This window comes from Rhincodon typus, chromosome 30, assembly GCF_021869965.1.
Source record: "Rhincodon typus isolate 14 chromosome 30, sRhiTyp1.1, whole genome shotgun sequence".
Lineage (NCBI taxonomy): Eukaryota > Metazoa > Chordata > Chondrichthyes > Orectolobiformes > Rhincodontidae > Rhincodon > Rhincodon typus.
In genome coordinates this window covers 34,412,484-34,436,003 of record NC_063361.1, presented here as the reverse complement: position 1 = coordinate 34,436,003, position 23,520 = coordinate 34,412,484, and the positions used below count along the sequence as shown (strand labels likewise).

The window sequence follows — 23,520 nt, the reverse complement described above, 5'->3', positions numbered from 1 at the left end:
CAACGATCACACTATTTTTGAAATGTAGTCACCATTATGATAGAGGAGAGATGACAGCCAATGTGTTCTCCTTCGTGATCAAAGGCAGTTTAAATGGCAGAATGTGAACAAAGTTCTGTTTTAGAATTTCTTTACAATTCACTTTAACTGCCAATAGTGCTGTTCTGATTCTGTTGGCAGATTTGAACATATTGGACAAGGAATTCCATTTAACCAGCTACTGGATCGGGGTGTCAGTGCAGTAACAATCACTCTATTAACCTGATAACACAGTGAGGCCCTCTGATGGCCAAATATTATTACAGTTGGGGAAATTGATTCAAAGAGCATAAATTTAAATGAGCATTAGGTTAATTCAGAGCATAGTAGGGATAACAACAATAACAGCAACGGCAATGTTTAATGTAGCAAACATCCCAATACACTTCGCGGCTGTGTCATCAAACAAAGTGTGACAACAAGCCAGCTTGGTGAAAGTTTGGCCAAAGAAGTAGCCTTTAAGGAACATCCTGTAGGAGGAGAGGGGGGTGAGCTATGTTTTGATGGAATTCCAGAGCTTCGAGCTTAATCATTTGAAGGTACTGACAGTGGTGGATTGAAGGAAATCTCCCAGAACTGAAGGAGCACAGTGTTAGGCTGAAGGGGGTTACAGAGATCAACAAGGGTAGGGCCCAGTACCAGAAGGACAACTTTATAATAGATATTATAATGACTCATTTGAATATTCTGTGGGATTACTGTTGCCACTCCAATAAATGACACACAAAGTTATATCATCGAATTTTTACAGCATTGAAGGAGGCTGTTCAGCCCATCGTGTCTATACAGGCTCTCTCAGTGAACAATTCACCAATTCGCCTGTAACCCTGCACATTCTTCCTTTTCAGGTAACAATTTAGTTTCCTCTTCAATGGCCACATTCTCAGGCAGTGCATTCCAGCTGTGAAGTACTTGCTTTGTGAAAATCTTTTCCTCTTGTTACCAAGGGGAGAATTGTAATCTGTTTTCTTACATAAACAATGCTACAAAGAGCTGCAGTTTTTTGGTTACGTATCTATTAAAGCTTCCTCTCTCTATGGTTCATAGGATAACTGAAATGCCTAGCTGGGAACTGACTTTTATGCAGATCCACCTGGTTTGAATACAGCTCATATGTTTTGTCCAGCCAGTACCACAAGTGAGTTAGTGTTTAAAAGATCACTGCAGCATCGCTGCTTTGAATATGACCTGTGAATGCAATTAGACAGCAATAGAACATAACACACCAAGATTTGGTTCCATGAGATTAATCAACAGGCAGAAAACAGGTCATGTTTGGGTGGACAGAAATGTAACCTGTGGCGTGCCATAAGGCTGAGGACTTGGGCTCCAGCTGTTTACAAACTCCATCAGTTACCTAGATGAAGACCAAAGCCTCTTGTGACACAGTGATAGCATCCTTACCCCTAGTCCAGGAGACCCGTGTTCAAGTCCCACCTGCTGTAGAGATGTGTATCGACATCTCTGAGCAGGTTGATCAGAAGAAAATAGGTTAAATTTTTTAAAATAGCTGAAGAGACCAGGGCTTGTCATGGCACAGAAATAGTGTCCCTACCCCTGGACCAGGAGGCCCAGTATCAAGTCGCACCTCCTCCAGAGGTGTGTAATAACATCTCTGAACAGGTTGATTAGAAACTAGGTTAAACAAAATTTGAAGAAAAAGAATTTAGATGAGACCAAGGCGCCTCATGGCGTGTGGTAGTGTCTCTAACTCTGAGCCAGGAAGCCCAGGTTCATGTCCGATATGCTGCAGAGGTATGAAATAATATCTCTGAACAGATTGATTAATAATATGTAGATGAAGGGACTAAGAGTATTATATTGAAGTTTGTTAACAAGAAATAAAAGTCTGGCATTTACAACCAAAGTAAAGTGCAACGTAAATACTTCTTGAAGACTTGTTACTGTTATAATGATTTCATGCAACAGACTCTACCAGATGGCAATATAGCAATGACCAGCTAAAACTATCTTTTGTTTGTGACATTGACTGATATTGCCCAGAGCACTGGAGTGAATTCCCCTGCTGCTCTTCAAAATAGTGTCAGGAGTCTTTTATGCCCTCTCGGGGCAGGGAAATTATTCATATAATGTTCCACCTGAAAGAGGGCACCTTCCTAAGTGCAGCACTTTCTCTGCAGTTCTGGAGTATTGGCTATGATTTTTGTGCTTAACTCTTGGAGTGGGACTTGAACCCACAACCTTCTGGAGGAGAGACAATGTGCTACAATGATATATTAAGCTGCATGGAGGACATACAGAAGCCGAAAAGGCATATAGAGCTGGGAAAACTGTGAGGAGGTGTTAAATTATCGACCTTGTCAGGCTGGATGGAAAAGCAGAGTACTGTTTTAAAATAGTGAGAAACTTTTAAATACAGGAATTTTGGGTTATTTTATGTTTCCACAGGAAATATGCATACATGTACAACAAGCAATTAGGAAGGCAAATAGTATGTGTTCTCCTGTTTTGTGGCAAGGATGCAAGCTGCAGTATAATAGTAGGATGTATTGTTAAAATTCTTCATCGCCTTGGTGAAACTACATTTGGAGCCCTGCATACAGTTTGATGTCCTTAAGGGTGAGAGGACTGTTCTTGGTGGAGAGCTCACATAGAATGAGCCAATGTTCTTGAAGGATGAGAAGTGTCTCACTGAAATGCATTAAATTCTTAAAGGCAGCACCACCAAGGTCGACTGAAAGCTGAACCATGGCAAGCAGAGTGGGTGGGGAAGCTGCATTCTTGAGACATAGCAAGGGACCCCCCGCCACCTTGTTTGGTTCAGCTGTTTGTTTTAGCTTCCAAGGTACCTTACCATGAGAATTCTTGAGTAGGTCTGAGGTTCTCATTACCTTGTCTAGTGGGAGGCAATAAATAGGTCACCAAGCTTATGGAAATTCCCTATTGGTTACAGCCATAGCCTACCTGATTAGGGAGTTCCACTAATCAATGTGTTCTGATAACTTAAGCTGAGATATATAAATCAGGAATCTGTCTTAACAGGTTTTCTCTTGAGGAAGAATCTTGAACTAGGGCTGCCTTTTATAAAGGAGGGTTGTCCATTAATGAGAGAGATGAGAAGTCTTTTCTCAGGGTTATGAATCTTTAGAACTCCGTTTATCAAAAGATGATGAAAGCAAAGTCTTTGAACATTCATAGATTCTTGATAAACAAATGGCGAAGAGGTTAATGGAGTAGATAGGAATGTGGAGTTGAGGTTACAATCACATCAGCCACAATCTTATTGATTGGGCCGGGTCGTGGGTTGAGTGGCCTACCCCTAATTTGTATGTATGTTCAAATGTTTTCTCTCAGTGCAAGCACAGAATTTGCAACTTTGAGGCTCCAATTTTTTCTTGTTTTGGGAAATAGAATGCATCATGGAATAAAGTAGCAGCAAAAATCACTGAACAATAAAAATAGGGAAGTTAACATGTCCAGTGACTCAGGGTGTCTTATAGAAGTAGCACTCAAGCTGCATAGTGCTTCCATCTCTGATTTACTAACCTTCAACAGCGGCAGCTTGTCTTCCGAGTTACCAGTCCCTGGGTGATGAGTGAGAGAAGCCCCATGGTAACTAAAGTAAAGAAGCCTAACTGCTCTTGCTTTGCTTGTGGCAGAAACATCCACATTTGGACTGATGCCACCTGTGATAGTCCTGTGTGAATGTAGGATCTTTGCAATCACCTGGCTGCAATCCAACATGTCTGTTAACCTCTGTACGCTGGAAATTTGAAATATGGGCATATAAATGGGTCTGAAGATTCCACAACCATTTCTAATTGTAATTTGTTTTAATTAAAAATGTAGCAGTGTTATGTTCTGACCAGCAGGTCAAGAAGCTCTGAGGTGGTCTGGAATCTGAAACATACAAAATAGGAACAGGGGTAGGCCTTTTGAGCTTGCTGCAACATTCATAATGATCATGGCTGATCACGGAACTCAGTACCATGTTCCCACTTTCTCCTCATACCCTTTGATTCCTTTGAATCGACCTGTGGACATTGCTACATTCAGCTGTATACAATTGTTCATTCTCTTTTAATTTTTTTTTAAATTTCTAGTAAATTGTCCCTTTAAAAGTGTGGTGTCTTCCTGGGCAGGGAAATGAACTGGGATAGATCTTCAAAATTTTCATTGTATATAACTATATATAAATGAATGGCAACTTTGTGAATTGATTTGATGTCTCCTCACTAGGACTGCCTAATCAATAGTTTGCTAAATAGTTAATTGCATCTAAATGGGGAGCTCCATTCTGGCTGACTAGAATAGATTGCTTAGCAATGATTGCTGTGTTGGCAATTGCATTTATAAGCACTGATCACAGTAAGATGAAGTCTGCTTGTGATGCCTTCCATAGTGGAATAGCCATTTCGTGCTAATATGAATAATGGTCACAAAGCCATAACGCAGGAGACTGCAGTGGCTGCAGAATTGTGCCTCACAAAGTCAGGGCATTCAGGAGAGATGAAGTGGAAATGCCATTTCTGTGTCTCAGAGATAGCAAGATGCTGGAGTCAGAGACAAGACAGTGCGGAGCTGGAGGAATGCAGCAGGCCAGGCAGCATCAGAGGAGCAGGAAAGTTGACGTTTTGGGTTGGGTCAGAAAATTTTCTGAAGAGGGTCCCAACCTGAAATGTCAACTTTCCTGCTCCTCTGATGTTGTCCAGCCTACTGTATTCCCCCAGCTCCACGCTGTGTTGTCCCATTTCTATATCTACCCTTCTTACACCACTTTGTAATTTTTTATTCACTCATGGGACGTGGATGTCACTGGCTTGACTAGCATTTAATGCCTGAGCCTGCCATGGCGAAGGATGTGGTGAGCTGCCTTCCTGATCAGCTGTGGTCCACGTGCTTCAGGTAGACCATCAACACTTGGCTCCTCTGTTAGGGAGGCAGTTCCAGGGTTTGACCTAATGAGACTAAATTAATGATGGCATATTTCTAGTTAAGATTCACTTCTCCAGAGTGGCTTGGAGGGAACTTGCAGGTGATGATATTCCATATATCTGCTACCCTATTCCCTCTAGATGGTAGTGATCGTGAGTTTTATTGGAAGGACTAAGCCAGATGTCATTTGCATCCATTTTATTGCAAGTTTAACACTGAATGTGTTTTAACATTGTGCTTCATTCTGTCCTTTAGGGATATCATGTCTATTTACAAAGAACCTCCACCAGGAATGTTTGTTGTCCCAGATCCACAAGATATGACTAAGGTGAGACTTAAAAAGTACCACCTGGTACAAAGTGCAATATTATTTAATGCGGCATCAAAATTGCTATGACAATAAAAGACCATTGTGTACACTGGAAATCTGAAATATAAACACAAAATACTGGAAATACGCAGCCTCTCAGGCAAGATCTGTGGATAGAAACAAATTTGTTAATGTGACGTGGACATCACTGGCTAGACCAGGATTTATTATTTCATCCGTAATTACCCTGGAGGATACAGTGTTTAGCTGCCTTCTATAACTACCATAGTTCTTGGAGTTGTAGAGGCACCCACAGTGCTGTTAGCAAGGGAGGTTCCAGGATTTTGACCCAGTGACAGTGAAGAAATATCGATATTGTTCCAAGTATGTGCTTTGTTGGAGGACTTGCATGAAACAATATTTCCATGCATCTGCTGCCCTTGTCTTGCTAAATAGTAGAGGTCAGGGTTTACAAGGTGCTGTCAAGGCAGCCTTGATGAGTTCCTGCAGTGTATCTTGTAGATGGTGCATCCTGCTGCCATTGTTTTGGTGGTAAAGGGAATGAAGTTGGTGGATGGGGTTTCAGTCAAGTGGCTGCTTTGTCCTAGATAATGCCTATGTGCACGAGTTGCAAAAAGTTTGTGTATGCAGTTATGGCAAGTAATTAGGGCTAATGGGATACTATCCTTTCTGAGAGGAATTGAATGCAACAATAATGAGCTGATGCTTTGCTTATGCGGCACATTGGTGAGGCCACTTCTCGTATACTGTGTGTAGTTTTGGTCTTCTAATTTAAGGAAGGTTGTAAATCTGTTGGAGGTGATTCACAGAAGGTTTGCTGGATTGATCCCAGGAATGAGCGGATTATTTTATGAGGAAAGATTGGACAGATTGCACTATGTTTTCACTGGAGTTTAAAAGAGTGAGGGGTGACTTGATTGAATTAGATAAGATCCTGAATGGTCTCGACAAGGTGAACAAGTTAAAGTTGACGGGGCATTTCCTTTTGTGGGTGAGTTCTGAACAAGTTGGCACTGTTTTAATTTAGGCGTTGCCCTTATAGAGCAAAAGTGGGAGTATTTTCCTAAGGATTACATATCTTTGGAGCACTGCTGCACAAGGTGGTGGAGGCAGGATCTTAAGACAGAGAGGGATAGATGTTGTTAGGCAGGATAATCAGGTTATTGGGGGTAGATAGGAATTCAAAACTCTAACAGATCAACCTTCATCTTGCTGAATGATGGAGCAGGCTTAAAGGGCTGCATGATTTATTTTTGTATAATTTGTCTAACTAATTTCCTAATTTGTACGTATGTTCATGTAGAATTTCCTTAAGGAAATCACTGATGAAAAATGTTTTCGATCTGGAATCCCAGCTGATCCATAGAATCCCTACAGTATGGAAATAGACCATTTGGCCCAAGCAGTCCACACCAAATCTCCAAAGAGCATCTCACCCAGACTCACCCGTCTACCCTAAGCTATCCTATCCTATCTCTGCAACATTGCATCTCTCATATCTAATCCACCTAACCTACACATCCCTGGATGCTATGGACAATTTAACATGGCCAATCCACCTACCCTGCACATTTTTGGACTATGGGAGGAACATGGAGCACCCAGAGGAAACCCACAGAGAGAATGTGCAAAACCCACACAGACACTCGCCCGAAGCTGGAATTGAACCCGTGCCCCTGAAGCTGTGAGGCAGCACTGCTCACTGCTAAGTCACGTTGCCACCCTGATATCCAGTTCCCCTCCCTTCTTCCCTACCTGTAACCCAGCAATTCTGAGGCCTGAGGTGTTGAGATAGGTCTTATTCTTCTCTGTTGAAATGGTGTTACTCAGCACATAGAGTTGAGCTCAGATCCTTCCTGCTTTATCCTAACATTCTCCAGTCAATTATTTGTAAAGTGCACAGGGAGGTCAACAATTAAGGTTATGGAAATTTGAAAGTCCAGTTGTGTAATAAAAAAACTGTTTTGATTGGCACAATTTAATGTATACCACTCCTACAGATATTTTTAATCAATGTGTTGAGACATGTTATGACATGTCAGGAGCAGATGGGGCTTGACCATGGACCTTCTGCCCCAGAAGCAGGGACCCTACCACTGTAAGCCTACATCGCTGGTGTACGCTTGAATTTTAATCTGCATTCAGTAAGGTCTGCAGCATTTTCTGATTGGCATTGCTATTTTTTCTCTTTTGTTTTCCCTACAGATTCACGCGCTTATTACGGGACCCTTTGACACACCTTACGAAGGAGGTTTTTTCCTTTTTCTCTTTCGCTGTCCTCCCGACTATCCAATCCATCCACCAAGGGTCAAGCTCATGACAACTGGAAACAACACTGTGCGGTTTAACCCAAACTTCTATCGGAATGGCAAAGTTTGCCTCAGCATTCTTGGGTATGGGCAGATTAAATCATAACCAGAGTGGGTTGTGCATATAAGCTAATGGTTTGTGGGTTAGTTTCAGGCCTGGCCTATAAACTACTGGTTTGTTTGGATTTTAAATCCAAAAACAAAAGTAAGTTAAATAGTTCATGTTGCCCCCTCCTCTCCCACATGAAAACCATCCCTAATTTTGTGTCACATTTGCAAATAGCTTTTTCATGTTTCTAAGAAATGTATTGGGAACCTGGGATATGCAGAGACCCTGCTATTGTGGAAGCTGTATAATTTCACAAGTACAGTGCAACATCAGCACTTCACATCAAAGGTGCAAACTTCTGTAAAGTTTTATACATTTTAATGAATGAATGTGCAATTGCATCTAAGCCCTATTCAGAACTTCATAGCAATGCTGTGATGTGTGTGTATAAAGGTGATGTTTAGGTTAAATCTGCCTGGAGCCCCTATTCAAACCCATGCCGATTTAAAGGTGACTACTTAAGCAGCCCTATGTTTTGTACATGTGAATGAAAATTGAAGTGACTGTTCATTTCATATATTGGGATGGTTTTGAATCATCATTAGTTTGCTGCTGTACTAAGTTCTGCTCTATTTTAAGGCAATGTTTTTTTTAAAGCACGTGGACAGGGCCTGCCTGGAGCCCGGCCCAGAGCATCTCTTCTGTACTCATTTCCATTCAGTCTCTTATGACCGAGAACCCATATCACAATGAGCCAGGTTTTGAACAGGTGAGCTGAAGTGCTTGTTAATATTGGTGAACTTTGAGATGTGCTTTTGTAGTTGTGGTTTTGAATTTAAAAATAAAAGCTCTTGCTTGTGAAGGGAAGTTGGATAAATACATGAGGGAGAAAATAATTAAGGATCTGCTGACAAGGTTAGGTAAAGAAGAGTGGAAACAGGTTTATGTGGGCAACAAATCATTTGGGCTGAATGGCCTTTTCCTGTGCTGTATGTAACACTAATGCTATGTTTTCAGAGGTTATTGGTGACCTCCGTGGAACTGGGATGTTTCAAAGGAATGCAGCTGTTTGCTTGACAGATTTTGATTAAAACATTTCTGTCCATCCAAGCTTCAGAACTAATCTGCAGTTTTAAAAAATCCTGTGTCTGTAAATGTGTCCAATGTAATATTGAAACATAGAGGACGTGACAGCTCCTGGTGCCAATCAACATCTGCTGAGTGTACTATTCCCAGCAGGGCTTCTGGCCTTGATATTCTGGTTTGGCAAAGCTTCTCATGTTTTGAGTCACTGTACAGTGATATCTGCTGGATAGACGCAGAACTTTCAGGGTGGTTTTATGAAGTGGTGCCTCTTATTGTTGAAACAGCTATTTTTGTGATGTCAGCTGATATTATTGCTAGACAAATCATATCCTAGAATGAAACTTGGCTGAATAGATCATGTTTTCTTTTAGTTTTAGCAGTGGTCTCTTGCTGAAACATAAGCACGTAATGCTGCAGATTTTGCTTTAACAATAAACAACTAGTTTATTAATGAAAGAAATGAAGATAAACAGAATAAACATAACCATCTATTTATAATACAATTGCAAAATTTTTAAAACCCTCAATAAAAATATAATCAAATTACTCCCAAAACACTGCTTTATAAATTGAAAAGGAGCAAAACAGCTTTTGTATCGTACACAAAACACATGCCTGGTACAGTATCTAATGTACCACATAATATTCAAACGAGTCCCTGTATCGAACACTTTGGTATGTTTAAGCCACTTGTGGCTTCACCCTTTAGAATGGAATCGCAGATAGCTTCTTCCTGAGTTGTTATACGCCTGAGCTTAAATGTACTCACCTTAATGTAGGCTCTTCTGGGTTTTATCCCAATACTTCTGGTCTGGGACTAACACTAACTCTTCACTCTAAGGTAATCTAATTCACTAGATATACTTTCCCTTCAGAGCAACACTGGTTTATACGGCCATTCTAATACAAGGACTTTGCAGACTGCTCAAAACTCAAAGTGGAAACCAAAACTGAAAGTCTCCCTCTCCAAGCTACGGGTGTCTCCCTTAAGCTTACAAGTTCCAGAGATTTTTGACAAACCTCAAGGCCCCATTATTTACATTGCTGCGTGATAAAAGAAAAAAAAAATTTGTATAGCACACGAACCTATGCACCCCAAGTCAGGCTTTGAAAACTTTTAAAAGACGTTATCATTGGCTACAGCAACACTTAAAAATTAATTTCTAACCAGATACATGCACAACCCATAGATTACTAACTCAAAAACCAGAAACCCAAAATTATAGTAAATTAGAAATATGTAAGTCTCTCAGTTTACATGTTATCATCATCTGCTTTCAGAGCTCTCATAGGTGTATGAACTTGCAAGATATGAACAGGGTAGACCACTCAGACCCTTAGACCAGCTGTACGATTCAGTAAGATTGTAACTGATCTGATTACTGCACCTGCCCGTTTTAGCCTCTTGCTTATCAAGAATCTATTAACTTAAAAAGATTCAAGAACTTTGTTTGCACCGCCACTCGAGAGTTCCAAAGACCTGTGACCCTCTGAAAGAAAACATCCCTTTTCGACTTAAATGGTGACACCTTATTTTTAAAGTCACCCATGGTTCTAGAATCTCCCACAAGAGGAAACATCCTTTCTACATCTACCCAGTCAAGACCCCTCTTTTAATCAAATTATCTCCTAAAGTCCAGTGAATACAAGCCTTGCCTCTTAAGACAACCAGTCAATTCAGGAATTAATCTCCTTTGCATTTTCTGAACTGTTTCCAATGCACTTACAACGTTAAGTAAGCAGGCTGATACTGTACACAGTATATTCTGTACACTGCATGCTCACCAATTCCCTGTATAGTTTAAAAATAACCCCTAATTTTATATTCAATTCAGTAGTAACCATGTGGATGATGAACTTTGGCAGCTGCAACCCATGAAAAGTGTTCCACCAAATCCTTAACATCTTCACAAGAGGAGGCCAAAGAAAATCCTATTTATCATTCACGTGCTTAGTTTCATGTGTCATTCACGTGAGAGATTCCTAGCATTTCCTTAACAAGAACATGTCTCTCAATGTTGATGCACTCTATCCCACTCACAATGCTCAGGAACACCTTTTTTTTTTCTGATCTGCATACCGTTGCCCTGAATTGCACTCTCTTGATTGCTAACCAACCTTTATCAGAAGGAATGTGTCGCTTGGCCTCCATTTGCCAAGACTAAGGAGGGAAAGGTAGAGATTGCAATCCTGAATGCTTCCTCCTGACACTGTCTCTTTGGAGAGTGTACAGGATCACAATCCTCGACTTTGGCCCTGTGACTGAAAAGACTAGCACCGTTCGCTGACCAGAAGACGGGTTACAAGACTCAGAAAGGAGTGGTTCCTTTGAAATTCTACGTGGTGTCAACGTTTTAAGATGGAGTAAATTGTGTTGGGGGGGGTGGAGGGAGGAGGAGGAATGTGCTGTGCAATAAATATTTTAAAATACATATGTGCACATCATCTATAAAATTGTAAAATAAAACTTTATTTGTTGTTTAGGAGAGACATCCTGGAGATAGTAAAAATTACAACGAATGCATAAGGCATGAATCCATCAGGGTAGCTGTTTGTGACATGTTAGATGGCAAGTGTCTGTGTCCAGATGCACTAAGGTAAATCACATATTGCATTAAGGGTTTAATTAATAACCCATAAATAGTTCACCATTGTGATATATTGTCACTTTCCCACTGAAACCTGTCAGAATTCTCAATGACTTGCTTAAGGAGTTGTTTGTTATGGTTGGAGGTGATTGTAGAGAATAAACTGACCCCTCATTACAAAGACAATTTTCCAGTGAACTGCCAGCTGTATTTAAACCAGGTTCATGTTGGCAGATTGCTAATATAGGCAAACTGTCAAAATACAAAACAGTGCTTCAAGTTTTCAATCTCTAACTAGCATTCTGGTTAGTTTTGACAAGGTGGAATAACTTAGAGTCATAGCACCGAAACAGACCCTTCGGTCCAACTTGTCCATGCCGACCAGGTTTCCCAAACTAAACTAGTCCCACTTGCCTGCGTTTGGTATATATTCCTCTAAACCTTTCCTATTTATGTACCTGCCCAAATGTCTTTAAAAATGTTGTAACTGTACCTGCAACTACCACTTCAGGGTGGCTCAGTGGTTAGCACTGCTGCCTCACAGTGTCAGGGACCCGGGTTAGATTCCACCCTCAGGCAAGTGTCTGCGTGGAGTTTGCACAATCTCCCCATGTTTGTGTGGGTTTCCTCCGGGTGCTCAGTTTGCTCCCACAGTCCAGAATGTGCAGGTTAGGTGAATTGGCCATGCTAAATTGCCCATAGCATCCAGGGATTTGCAGGCTAGGTGGATTAGCCATGGGAAATGCAGGGTTATGGCGATTGGGTGGGTCTGGGTGGCATGCTGTTTGGAGATCAGTGTGGACTCAGTAGGTCAAAAGTCCTGCTTCCACACTGTAGGGGTTCTATGATTCTATTCTACTTCCTCTGGCAGTTCATTCCACATACGAACCACCCTCTGTGCGGAAGAGTACCCTTCAGGTTCCTTTTAAATCTTTCTCCTTTCACCTTAAAAATATGACCCTTAGTTTCACAACCTTTGCATCTCCAAAGTTTTCATTGTTAATTACATCAGAAGTGCAGACACTGCTACACAAGCTAATGTGGCAGCTAATTTGCACTGCAAGATCCAACAAACTGCCTTGGCTTGGTCTGTATTGATGTTGTTTGAGGGAATCAATTTTGGCTAGATCACTGGGGAAAACCTCCTATTGTTGCATGACTTGTGTTACTGGCTCCTTTACATCCACCTGCACACATAACTGATGCCTTGCTTAGTGACCTGTTTTTAGGGTGACTTCTCAAATGATACAGTAAATTCTCTTAACACTATACTGTGTTGTCAGCCTAGATTTTATGCTCAAATGTCTGGGGTGTGACGTGAGCACAACCTACTGGCTCAAGGGTGAGAGCATAGCTCACTAAGCAGAACAGACATTGCAATCAAAAAGCAGATTACTGTACATCACATGACTTCCCGTATATTACACAGATTCCCTGTGAAGCCCCCTTTTGCCTGTTTAAACATGTTACTGAGGATTTAACGTCTAATTTATCAATTGCCAAGTATTTGCATTCAGTACACAGGAGAAAGGACTAGGAGCAAGTTTCAACCATCAGTGAAAAGTTTTAGAATTGCTCAAGAAGGAAGCTTCTATCTCTGATTTCTTTTTCACTCTTGTTCCTGAGCAGACTGTCAGTTGCTCTGGTGGGTGTTCTTGAGATCAGTATCTATCTGCAAGCAGCCCTAGCTTCTTTGGGAAGATCTTCAGTATTTTTTAAACCTTACACTAGATAAAGCAAGCTTTCATCATCCTTGCCTTTCACTTGAGATCTCAGAGCGATATTAAATACAGTTGAATAGAACAGACAAAATGCCCCTCCACAAATGTTGCTCTTTATATGTAAAATTCGCTGACCAGAATTTAACAGCCAAAGCATTGGCCAGTGTCCAGCTTGACCATCAGATGAGCTACAAGCTACACTTGAGTTAATACAATTAACAACTAAACTGTCCACTTCCTGTTCCTGAAATATCATCCAACTCTACTGCTTATACTTTCTGCTTTTCCAATACACCTCTCTACAATCTCCAGCATAGTACCCTAATGGTCAGCTCCTAACTCTTCCAGTTTCAACCACTCAGCTCCAAATCCTTTCCTATATCTTGCAACATCCATCCCCAATTTCAGAGGTATTTCCAAAAGAATACGAACCACAGCTACTTCTTGACGACCTCTAGGATTCTCCAATCTACTTTCATACAGGCATGAAGTCTAATTATGAATCATTTTGGTGGGATAAAAGCAGTTTATAAACGTGAATAGATCTTTAGTTGTATTTCTTTCTTTATCATCAGCCAAATGAAGTTAAGTAAGCAAAGCCATGTATTAGTGTTCAACCATCATAACTGCTTCTGGCCTATTAGAGGACTTGTGGTGAATAATGAAGTTGATGGATAATCCAGATTATCTGCTCACATGGTACAACATTACATTTGACATGGAAGTGAAAGTCAAAAGCACAATTAATCTTTCTTGGACTTTTGTGTTTGAGTTTTTTAAAGAGGAAGTTGGTGAAAATGGCTCACTCAAGCTTCTGGCTGATGACTGGAAAAATGTTAATGCAGATTTAAAGTTTGATTTTGCATAAAATAGATTAAACACTGTCTTGCTTATTCAAAAGATTTAACCCAAGGCTATTATCAATTATTAAACATTTGTTAGTAGCATTTTCACATGGTCATATTTGCTAATTGTTGAAAGTTTATAAATATACAGCGTGAAAGACGCATTTTACTGCCATAAGTTAAAATTTATTTCAAAATTGGTGGACTAAGCTGAAATATTCACCAGTTAATCTAATGATGTTTGCTGTTCACTCAGAAGTGTGATGGAGAAATCTTTCCTGGAATTCTATGACTTCTATGAACTGTCTTGTAAGGACCGGCTTCATCTACAGGGACAGACCATGCAGGTATCATTATCACCATCATCTCTTCTGCACTTGCACTTGTGTGATATGATCCAACTACTGTACCACTACCTTATCTGTCCTCAGTTAACCAATGTGTCCCATACAAATGCTGCTCCAAATTGCTGCTGCTTCATCTTCAGCCAGGTTTTCTAGGTGAGAGTCAGGACCCTGAGTGGGGCCCCCAGACTCTGACACCAGCAATGACTACTATGGAGCTCTGTGCAAGTTAGAACAGCTGCACAGCTGTCCTCCTACTCTGACCACTCACTGATGGATTGTGACAATTTTCAAGCCTCAAAATGAGATCCCAGATTGAAAATGTTTGGGAGGGACTGTTTTGGTGTTCCCCAAGGTTTCTTTCCATTTCACATCTTTGTGACGTGAATCAAAAGTTGAAGGTCAGGTTCTGTATGCCAGCTGACAAGATTTGCATTTATTATTCTACAATCTGATTGTTTGTGTTGAATGTTTAGGTGTGGCAGTGCTAGCTGCAGCCTAACATTAGCAATGTTAGTAAAACAATTTGTTTGAATTCTACTGGACACTGTATCCTTTCTCCTGCAGCTCCATTCCTGTTATTGGCTGCTGATTGAGTCTGAACCCAACACAACCCGCACGTTTATGCCCTGTTTAACTTGAGCTTCAGGTTCCCATGTCTTACCCATTTCAAAGATCACCATTTTCCACCTCCATCCATTCCACATCACTATCTTCAGCTTCAAATTTGACAATGTTTTCCTCACTGGCACTGAAGAACCTATAAATGTTCCAAAATGCCACTTCCAAAAGCTAGTCCTGTACCACAGTGAAAACAGCCAAATGTACAGAATCCCTAACCATGTGGGGTAGCACTGGTGGAGAGATCCCTCCACAAGCCAACCTGCTGTGAGTGATTGCAGCTTTTCCTCCTTTTTTAGACTCAGTTCTTTGCTTTAAATTCATGTTGTTTACTAAATCATGCTCTGCAGCTACCTCATTTTGAAATTGCATTTCCCCAGAAGATTCAAATCCTTATGTTCATTTACAAATCCTTTATGACCTCTTCTCCAGTTTCTTCCTGTCCCAGCTATCAAGCACTTCTGTCTATTCTGACCTGTTTTCCTTAAAATGTTAAGTCTTTGTGTGTGTGTGTATGTGAGAGATTATCACTTGTAGTGTCTGTAAAATGCATCATGCAAGTAGACAATTGTGTTTATGCTAATCAGGAGCATAAAATTATTAAAAGCTGAAAGTAGTCATATTATTCTTTTGGTATTATAGAACTGTTTGCCAGTGAGAAAGTTAGGGTCTGGTTTGGAATTCGGGTGTATATTGTAGAGAAAAGAAACTGTCAGGAATATTTTTCTTAAGAGTATTATTCATTTTCATAGAAATAATATAATGGTATTGGCAAAATCTTTGCAAATGTTCAAGATGCTTTGCAAAATTTGTTTTAAAAATTTGCAGTACAATACATGGGCATGTTCTTCTTTCTGTCACAGGATCCTTTTGGAGAAAGGCGAGGTCATTTTGATTACCAGACCTTACTGAATCGCCTGCAGGCCATAAGGCAGAGATTGAAAAAGAAAAATGAAGAAGAAGCAATAGAGCCAGACTCTGACAGCAGCTCTTCAGGAACCGAGCAAGACAGTCAAGGCACTTCTCATCCCTAGAATACGAACACTGGAACAGCCCGTGTCTGTGATAGTGAGGATCCAGGGAAGCTGGGCTAAAGCTCAGGCGTCCAGGAGTGAGACCTCTCACATGGTTTTGTATATAGACCAAGGATCTGGTATCTTTGTGGAAGCCTGTTTTTACTCAGCTTTGGCTTTGTAATGGTAGAAAGGAGAGAATTGGCTGGGTAAGAATCACTTGATTATAATTTTTTTAAAGTTTTAGCTCTCCAGTCTTACTCTTTTTTTTTGCAGGGCACTATTTTCCACTGTAAAACATTGCTCTGTAATGTCCATTGTACCCCACAAGGTTTAGCCTTGTGCCTCATCCTTGTCAGTATAGCCACCTGTAGGAGACAGTGTGGATGGTTGATTTTTTTTTTTGTATATTGAGATCTATGTGAGAACACCTCTGGAGACTATCTCTGGTGTAATGAGAATGTGCAAGTATTCATGAGCTGATGAGTTACATGTTCAGTCATCTTGCAGCAGTACCGTGTAATGGGTGCCCTGAAGCTGGTGTCTGTCAACTGTGTTTAGATGTCAGTCACAAAGGCTACAGAACTAATTTACTTCATTTAACAATGACTTTTCCTGATATGGTGTTGAATCTGTTGCAAATTGATACATATACCTGTTTTAAACCCTTGGATTTTTCTAACAGAATTCAACACACTTTTGTGAAATGTGTGACAACCATTTACTTAAGGGTTGTTTCTTATAAGTGTCCACATTGATGACATTTGGTTGTAAAACCTGAAATGTTCCCTTGGTGGACAACATCTCTTCATGTTTAACTCATTTGGGTAAAACATACATTATTCATGTTTCTCTTTTGTGGAGGATTTCTGTAAAACCCACCAAGCAAGTCCTGTACTGACCTATGGCACCATATAGTCATGTTGATATTGGGTCTGTCTTGTAACAGAGTACCAACTTTAAAGGAAAAGTGAGTGTCATTATAACTCCTCTTATTGGGCTTCCAACAATGCATATTTTTTAGAGAGGGGTCTACTGCACTATATAAACTAGTCATCCACTTGGGAGAGACTTCATCTGATGTTCAGTGCAGTTTGACATCATTATTCCACAGATTGGCAAAAATCTTGAATTTATCAGTCAGTTCTATTCGCATGCATGGTGGCTGCAAACTTTGCACACTTGTAACCTGTTCTGGAATCTATTACTCTTGTTTAGAAAGCTTATGGGGGGTATCGAGCTGTGGAAAATTAAATAGAGACATGATAAAGATTCAACTAAGTGTAACTTGGATTACTGTGGTAGAAATATCTGCTAAAAATATCCTCTCAACCAGTTGTCTCAAAGTCTTGCATTATGTGTAGGGCAGAGGTTTGGAGGTAATTTCTGGTCATAGAAAATGCATCTCTGGTTGGCCAATGCACTGTCCAATTTTGTTTAAGTAACTTAAATCTTGAGGTAAATGTAAATCTTTTTTGAAATAGTTTGCTGTGCATATTATATCAATGCGAGATTCTGCGCTCCCTTACGCTTTTGAGTTCCTCACTGTGCTCTGAGCATTCCTTCTAGTCTCCCACATGCAGGTTCAAATAGAGTCCCAGGGACTGCTAAGGTGCAATTTTATAGTTTGTCTGATCCAGTCACTATCTTTTAACCTGTTTGACTTCTGGTCCATTGAGGATTTGCTGAGTGGGTGAATGACACAAACTGTTGTTTGTGATCACAGATAAAATTTTAATATGTGATTATAGATTCTGCTTGGATAAAACCTGATGTCACCATAAATGATTCTTAGTACTACTCTTTAAGATTTAACGACCCCCATTACAAAGGGGGGGTGTTTTAAGAAACCATTAACTTTTTTATTTGATAACTTTGTAAGCCTGCCTTTTGTGATTCCCGGGAGGACAACCAATGGAAGGGTGGAAAGCTCAACCACTCAGTGCACTCCGAATTTTTAGTTTGACAGAATAGCAGCTGGTGAAGCAGAACATGTTGGAATATCAGATGAAAATGAACTGCTGGTACTGTGAATTTGGGACACTGTTTTTTCTTTGAGAGATTCCACTCAGTCCAATGCAGCTTTGTCCCAGTTTCAATTTTGTTTGTCCAGGGTTTGTGAATACTAATAGTTTCAACATCATGCTTGCTCCAACACAACAGGCCACTTACTGGATCAATTAGATATGTGTGAAAAGTTCAGAAGGTGACAGCGACAGCAGTACCCTCGCCCTTTCTTGATAATGAAAATTCCTATGTTCTTATTCCCTTCCACTAAGTCTCCCCAAATCTTGCTCCCAGTTCCTCAGGCTGTGGTCCTGTGAGTTAAATCACAAGAAGTATAGGATATTTAAAACATGGTACCGAATGTCCTACTGCTGTGATGTGACTTTAGATTATTCTTATGACATAATTACTATTACAATGTACAGTCGTACAAGTTTTAAAGAAACCATTTGATGCTAAGATTGTATATATTAAAGTGGCGTGGTGCAGGGCACTTATTCAGGGTCAACTGAACAACTATATAAGAATTTCTTGGAGGCAAGAGTGTCCCTTTTTTTGCATCCCTCCCGAAATCCTGTCTGCTGAACAAACTGTACATATTGTAGCAATGAGACTGTCGTGTGTTGGGGCTCCCCTTGTGACTCTGGATGAAGGTCTGGAGTTTCGGAAGATTCTTCACCATGTGATTGCGGGTTGTTTCAGGAGATACAGGTGAGAGTTGCTGATCTCATCACCTCATTTCCACTAGTGCCATTTACAGTGAGTTCAGGGACACTTCAGTTAACACCTTTCCCTTCATGTTACTGGACCTGTGCTGAAGACACAGTTTATTTGGAATTAAGGAAAGACACTGATTTTGTTTTCTTTGCTTCTGAGATGCTCTGAGCAATTAAGCAACTCCCAACTCTTGCAACTGGTAATGCAAAACATTACCATTGGTTAAGTAATATAAAATAAATTTTAAAATAATTCAGCCCAAACCATTGACTTAGAAGTAGTAACAATGGCTTAAAATCTCCTGTTCTTTAATGAGTATAAGTAACTTTACACCTTGTTTGTATTTTTGGAACCTTCTTAGTCACATTATTGCGATTAACTTTCAAAATAAAGTTTAACGCATTGTTACACAGGTTAGAGCAATGGGACTATTCATCTCATAAATACTTGGCTGCTTTGTAACGCTAGATTTGATGAATGATGAATAGCCTATTTGTTGCCATGTCAAAGTGATGCCATCATTTGCTAACAAGCCATGTGAAAATATTAATGATTGTGCAATTCTCTGCACTGTCTGGAAACTGTAAAGATTTTTCTTGTGTGTAAATAGTCTAAACATTTGGTTCCCTTTTCATGGAATTGAATAAACAACATTTACTTTCAATATTTCAGCACAGTTAGCTGAAAAGAATCCTCAGGCCTTGGGGTAGAGGAAAGTACAACCTGGATCTGGGTGTTTAGCTGCTGCTTTGTATGTTAATGTTATAAGCCATCTCTGCACATCTTCAGATTGCATTGTAAAAGTGAAAAATTGAATTTTTTTTTAGGTTAAATCATAGCTCACAATGTATTACTGGGGAGAATTTGTGATAGAGTTGCTGGGGAGCTTCCTGCAAAATTTCTCTTGCAACTATTTACAACTTCTCATTCCATTGGCCGTGCTTTGTGGCACGGCGCTGGGACTGTCATTTACCAGTGTTGATTATAAGGTGATCTTGGTGCAATAGTTGCTCTCAGCCTCCCTGCCTGGACTTGGAACCAACAGCACAATGGTTCTGATCCTGGAGCAGTGCCCATTGACTGTTGCCAGAATATGAGCATCATGTAAGTACATAGATTGGGTGCAGCCAAGACAAAATTGAGTAGGAGACCTTATTGAAGAATTGCATGCAGGTAGGGAGTAGGGGCAGGCAGAGGAACTGCTCCCATTGAGACTCAGTGTCTATGTTTATAGTTAAAATTTGCAATGACTCATTCACCCCAAACTGCCAGTATATGGGCTGGGGTGCCGATCTCTATGAAGGTAGCATACTAAACTATTGCTACTTATTCTGTGAACTGTGATTGGGTTTGACATCATGGACCTAGTTCAAGTTAGTGGCTTTGGAATTGTTTTAGGAATCGGGCTTTTTGATACTGGATTGTATGGGGCTCAAGGTGTTGACTGATCCCAGCAGATCAGTCAGCCCTGTTAGATATCTACAATTGAACAATATCACTTACTATGTAGTATCGTACAGATCAGGCTTATCACTGGCTTCCTAAACACAATATTTCAGGTGGTCCGAAGGGGATACACAATTTCTATGTTTAGCACCAAGGACCACTTGGTCATTAAGAATGTGATTTGAATCTTTTATTATGGGATTACCTGTTGAACAGTATTACACTGGTCTGTTGCCTTTGACAATGATTCTAAACTTGCCTTGAGTATTTTCTCAAAATAATGCAACATATGTTTTACATTCTACAGGCATCCAGGGACCCCAAATGTATAATAAGCTTGAGTATGAATAGAATCCTGGTTTAGTTTAAAGATTGTAGCAGATAACTTGAAAACTTACATATTGAGAGTTATCAAAACTTTTTTCTCCCAAACTGATATTGTCTCCAATTAACCTAAAATGGTTTGATAAGCTCCTCTGCACAGTTGAGTTGGTGAATCTGTCTGCCACTGTGGAACTAAGTCATAAAAACCAGAGCTGTCCACTGTCCAATTCATCTGGGTGTAGCAAAGTCTCTAATACCGGTGCAATATTTAGGCTGCTTTTGTTGACCTCAGCAACTGTGGGTGGGGGGGTAAAGGTAACAATCAGCCACTGTTTCTGCCCTGACCATTGAAAGAAGCATTTGCTGGAATATGCACACTTGTTGAGTTGCAGTCATGTTAAGGTGTGCTACACTCCATAGTAGCCTACAGTTTGCTCATTAGGATAGATATTTGGGGCATGGTACAAAAAGAGCCTATGCTTTTGGCAACCATACCAGCAAAAGTTTGCTGCTTTCAAGGTGAGGGGTGGGTGCATACTTTACAAAATAATTGTAAATTCCCTAAAATGAAGCCACATCAGAGATTGGATTTATATCTATGGTGCTTCATTATCAGTGTTAAACGTTACACTCCAATTAATGGTAAAGACTGAAGTGTAGGTTTTCCCTTAAGTGTATAAATATGATATACATAGATTTTAAAAATTGCTTGTTATTTGAGTTCTGATTCTCGTGTTAAGTTCCTAATTGGGTTCCCCAAGCATTGGAGTTGATGTCAGAACACTTTAGCAGTCTCATTTGCAATTTCAGTTAGGATGATGGCTAGCAGTCCTCTGTCCACTATTTTAATGCAAATTCACATTTTCCGTAAAGAGATCCTGAGACCTGTTTTGCAATTTGTTTTAATCTTATAATCTACAGTAATAATGTATTGTCACCATTTGGGTTTCTAACCACATGTATAATGAAACAGAAAGATGGTCCAATAAAGAACACAGGGATGAGATATCGTTTCCATTTGGTAGCCTAGTTTATGCTGCATATATCTGAATCCAAGCTTGTTGCAACACAGCAGAGCCCCTTTAACAGTTAATGCCATTTGCAATGGAAATGCTTCACTGCACCCAGAACAGTTCATCATTTAATTCATATACTGACTTAAGTTCAGAATTGAATCAGCTTTTGTTTCCTGCTTTCAAACGTTTATCCTTCCAATTTGAAACCAGTTATGCATTAAAGCAAGATTTCCCTCACCCCTAACTTGTCACTATACTGGGACAAATGCATTTAACAAGATCCATTTTAATACAATTGGTTAGCTATTCAATTATTACAATATTTGACCAGCATTCCATGGAATTCTAGTGATTTCTGAGGATTCTTACACTGCCATGATAAGATGAATAATTGTATTCCAGTTTTACTGAATTGTGATTGAAAGTAGTTGATCCATCCATTTTGAGGAAAGAGCTTGTCAAACAGGAATTTTATTTTGCTTCAAATGGATTGAGGGAAGTAGCCCTGCCTTTGTTAGAAAGCAGGATACAGGTCAGTTATGAATGCAACATCTTTGAGCAGGGTAACCAGCACTACATTGAAAGGATGTAACCTTAGAAGCCTGCTATCCAATAGAATCTGAAGCCTACTGGGTTAGTGTGGAAGAGAAAGTTGAAAGATTCCATCAGGCTAATGTTAAAACATACTGGTGAGGAATTAGTCCAGTACCTAGAACATACTGCATTATTTTTTAAAAATCTCTAATTGAACTGCTGCAATTCACCCAGGGGAAACATATCAGTCATCCGTGCTGTTGCCTGTTCTATTCTGCATTTGATATCGTCGATGGTAACATGTTTGTTTCACTTTTGGGCCTCACCTTAAACTTGGCTGCACGTTATTTCCAATTCCCATGTTAGGCAAGACATTGACACAGTCACTGCCCTGACCTAGGGTAATGTTCCAGAGATGATGGGAGTACAGTGAGGATTATCACTACTTAAAGCAGTATTTCAGAGCCTGGAGCTATGAGGTATAGTTAATGTGAAAAATGTTTTCTGTTTAAAAGGGATGCTCATCTTTTGAAAGGCCTAGCAATCAGAGTTCATTCCACAACCATCATGGACTAGTTTCAGTCAGATTGCTGAGGCACCTCCCCCTAACCCCCAGCACAGTATTCACTGCCATCCATTGGCAAACTTCGATAAACACCCCTCTCCTATGCACCAATGAGATGTTACCTTTCACTTCTGAACTCAGGTGCAGAAACTTCATTGTAATATTGTCCAACATTTAGTATCTGCTCCACCTTTGATGGGTAAATGTAGTATGTCACTGGGCCATACGGAACAGAATATTCTCTGATTCATCCCATGGTTTGAGTGGAGTTGCTGGCAATTGGCCTCCCTTCTCACCTAGCCTTTCTATCTCCAGTCACTCCCTGGCATCCCCTGTGGGAAAAGTGCTTGTGCATAAGTCACTCTCAAACCAGTGACTCACGCTGTTCTTTGTCATATTGAAGCTTAAGCAGTGGTCATTTGCAGGAATTAATGGACATGGACCATGTTATCTTTGAGCTGCACCTCAGCAGTGAGTAAGAAAAAGACAAATTGTATGAGGTGAGAGTTTTGTATATAACACAGCTCCTTTGGAAGATTTAAAAAAATGTCTTTTCACTGCCTTGGTTTCTCATGTTACGTACACCTCACTGTTATGATGCCTTACAAGATCAAGTACCTGGCTACTGGGAGTGACTGCATATTTTAAGTACCAGATGTGTTGCTGTGCTAGTCTCCCCTCTTCTGATGAGGGATTCCCATTCCTGTTAGGTGATAATTCAATCACCAACTTGTCTGGACACATCTGAAATGGGTACCAGATGTAATTATCTTTTGGATTACTTGCTGTAGATTATATACACATCTCTTAGCTAGCTGGTACTTCATTTCAAGGTAACAGGAGGAAAGGGTAAAACCCCATTAATTGCCAATCCGGTACTGCTGGTTCGGCTCAGCTATAACACCAATTTAACAGATACAGGTGGTTAACGATTGTCTAATCGTGGTTAACAACTAATATGCAAACTAGGAAAAAGCACTGATGTTTATATTGTTTCATATTGTATATAAGTGACAATTCAAATTTTTGGTGCAATAAAATTTGCTGATGACAAAATCTACTAAATTGC

At 40.1% G+C, this 23,520-nt stretch overlaps 1 protein-coding gene across 3 annotated transcripts; it reads left to right on the top strand.

Moving 5' to 3' along the window:
* Positions 1-809: 809 nt before the first annotated feature.
* On the top strand, positions 810-23,511 carry ube2z (ubiquitin-conjugating enzyme E2Z). Of its 3 annotated transcripts, XM_048614440.1 has the most exons (8): positions 854-887; positions 1,087-1,177; positions 5,191-5,263; positions 7,472-7,659; positions 8,282-8,393; positions 11,195-11,307; positions 14,121-14,211; positions 15,693-23,511. In XM_048614440.1, exons 3-8 carry the CDS (start codon positions 5,198-5,200, stop codon positions 15,861-15,863), a joined length of 741 nt encoding a protein of 246 aa, XP_048470397.1. In that variant the 5' UTR covers positions 854-887; positions 1,087-1,177; positions 5,191-5,197; the 3' UTR covers positions 15,864-23,511. The 3 variants fall into 3 exon arrangements, with proteins under 3 accessions (XP_048470398.1, XP_048470397.1, XP_020376214.1); XM_048614441.1 differs by lacking the exon at positions 1,087-1,177 and having other exon boundaries at positions 810-887; XM_020520625.2 differs by lacking the exon at positions 854-887 and having other exon boundaries at positions 1,086-1,177.
* Positions 23,512-23,520: the final 9 nt, after the last annotated feature.

Coding starts and splice junctions, on each gene's coding strand:
- ube2z (XM_048614441.1), top strand. CDS start 5,198: ATGTCTATTTACAAAGAACCTCCACCAGGAATGTTTGTTGTCCCAGAT. Junction 8,394..11,194: donor ATGAGCCAGGTTTTGAACAG/GTGAGCTGAAGT, acceptor TTTGTTGTTTAG/GAGAGACATCCTGGAGATAG. Junction 11,308..14,120: donor CTGTGTCCAGATGCACTAAG/GTAAATCACATA, acceptor CTGTTCACTCAG/AAGTGTGATGGAGAAATCTT.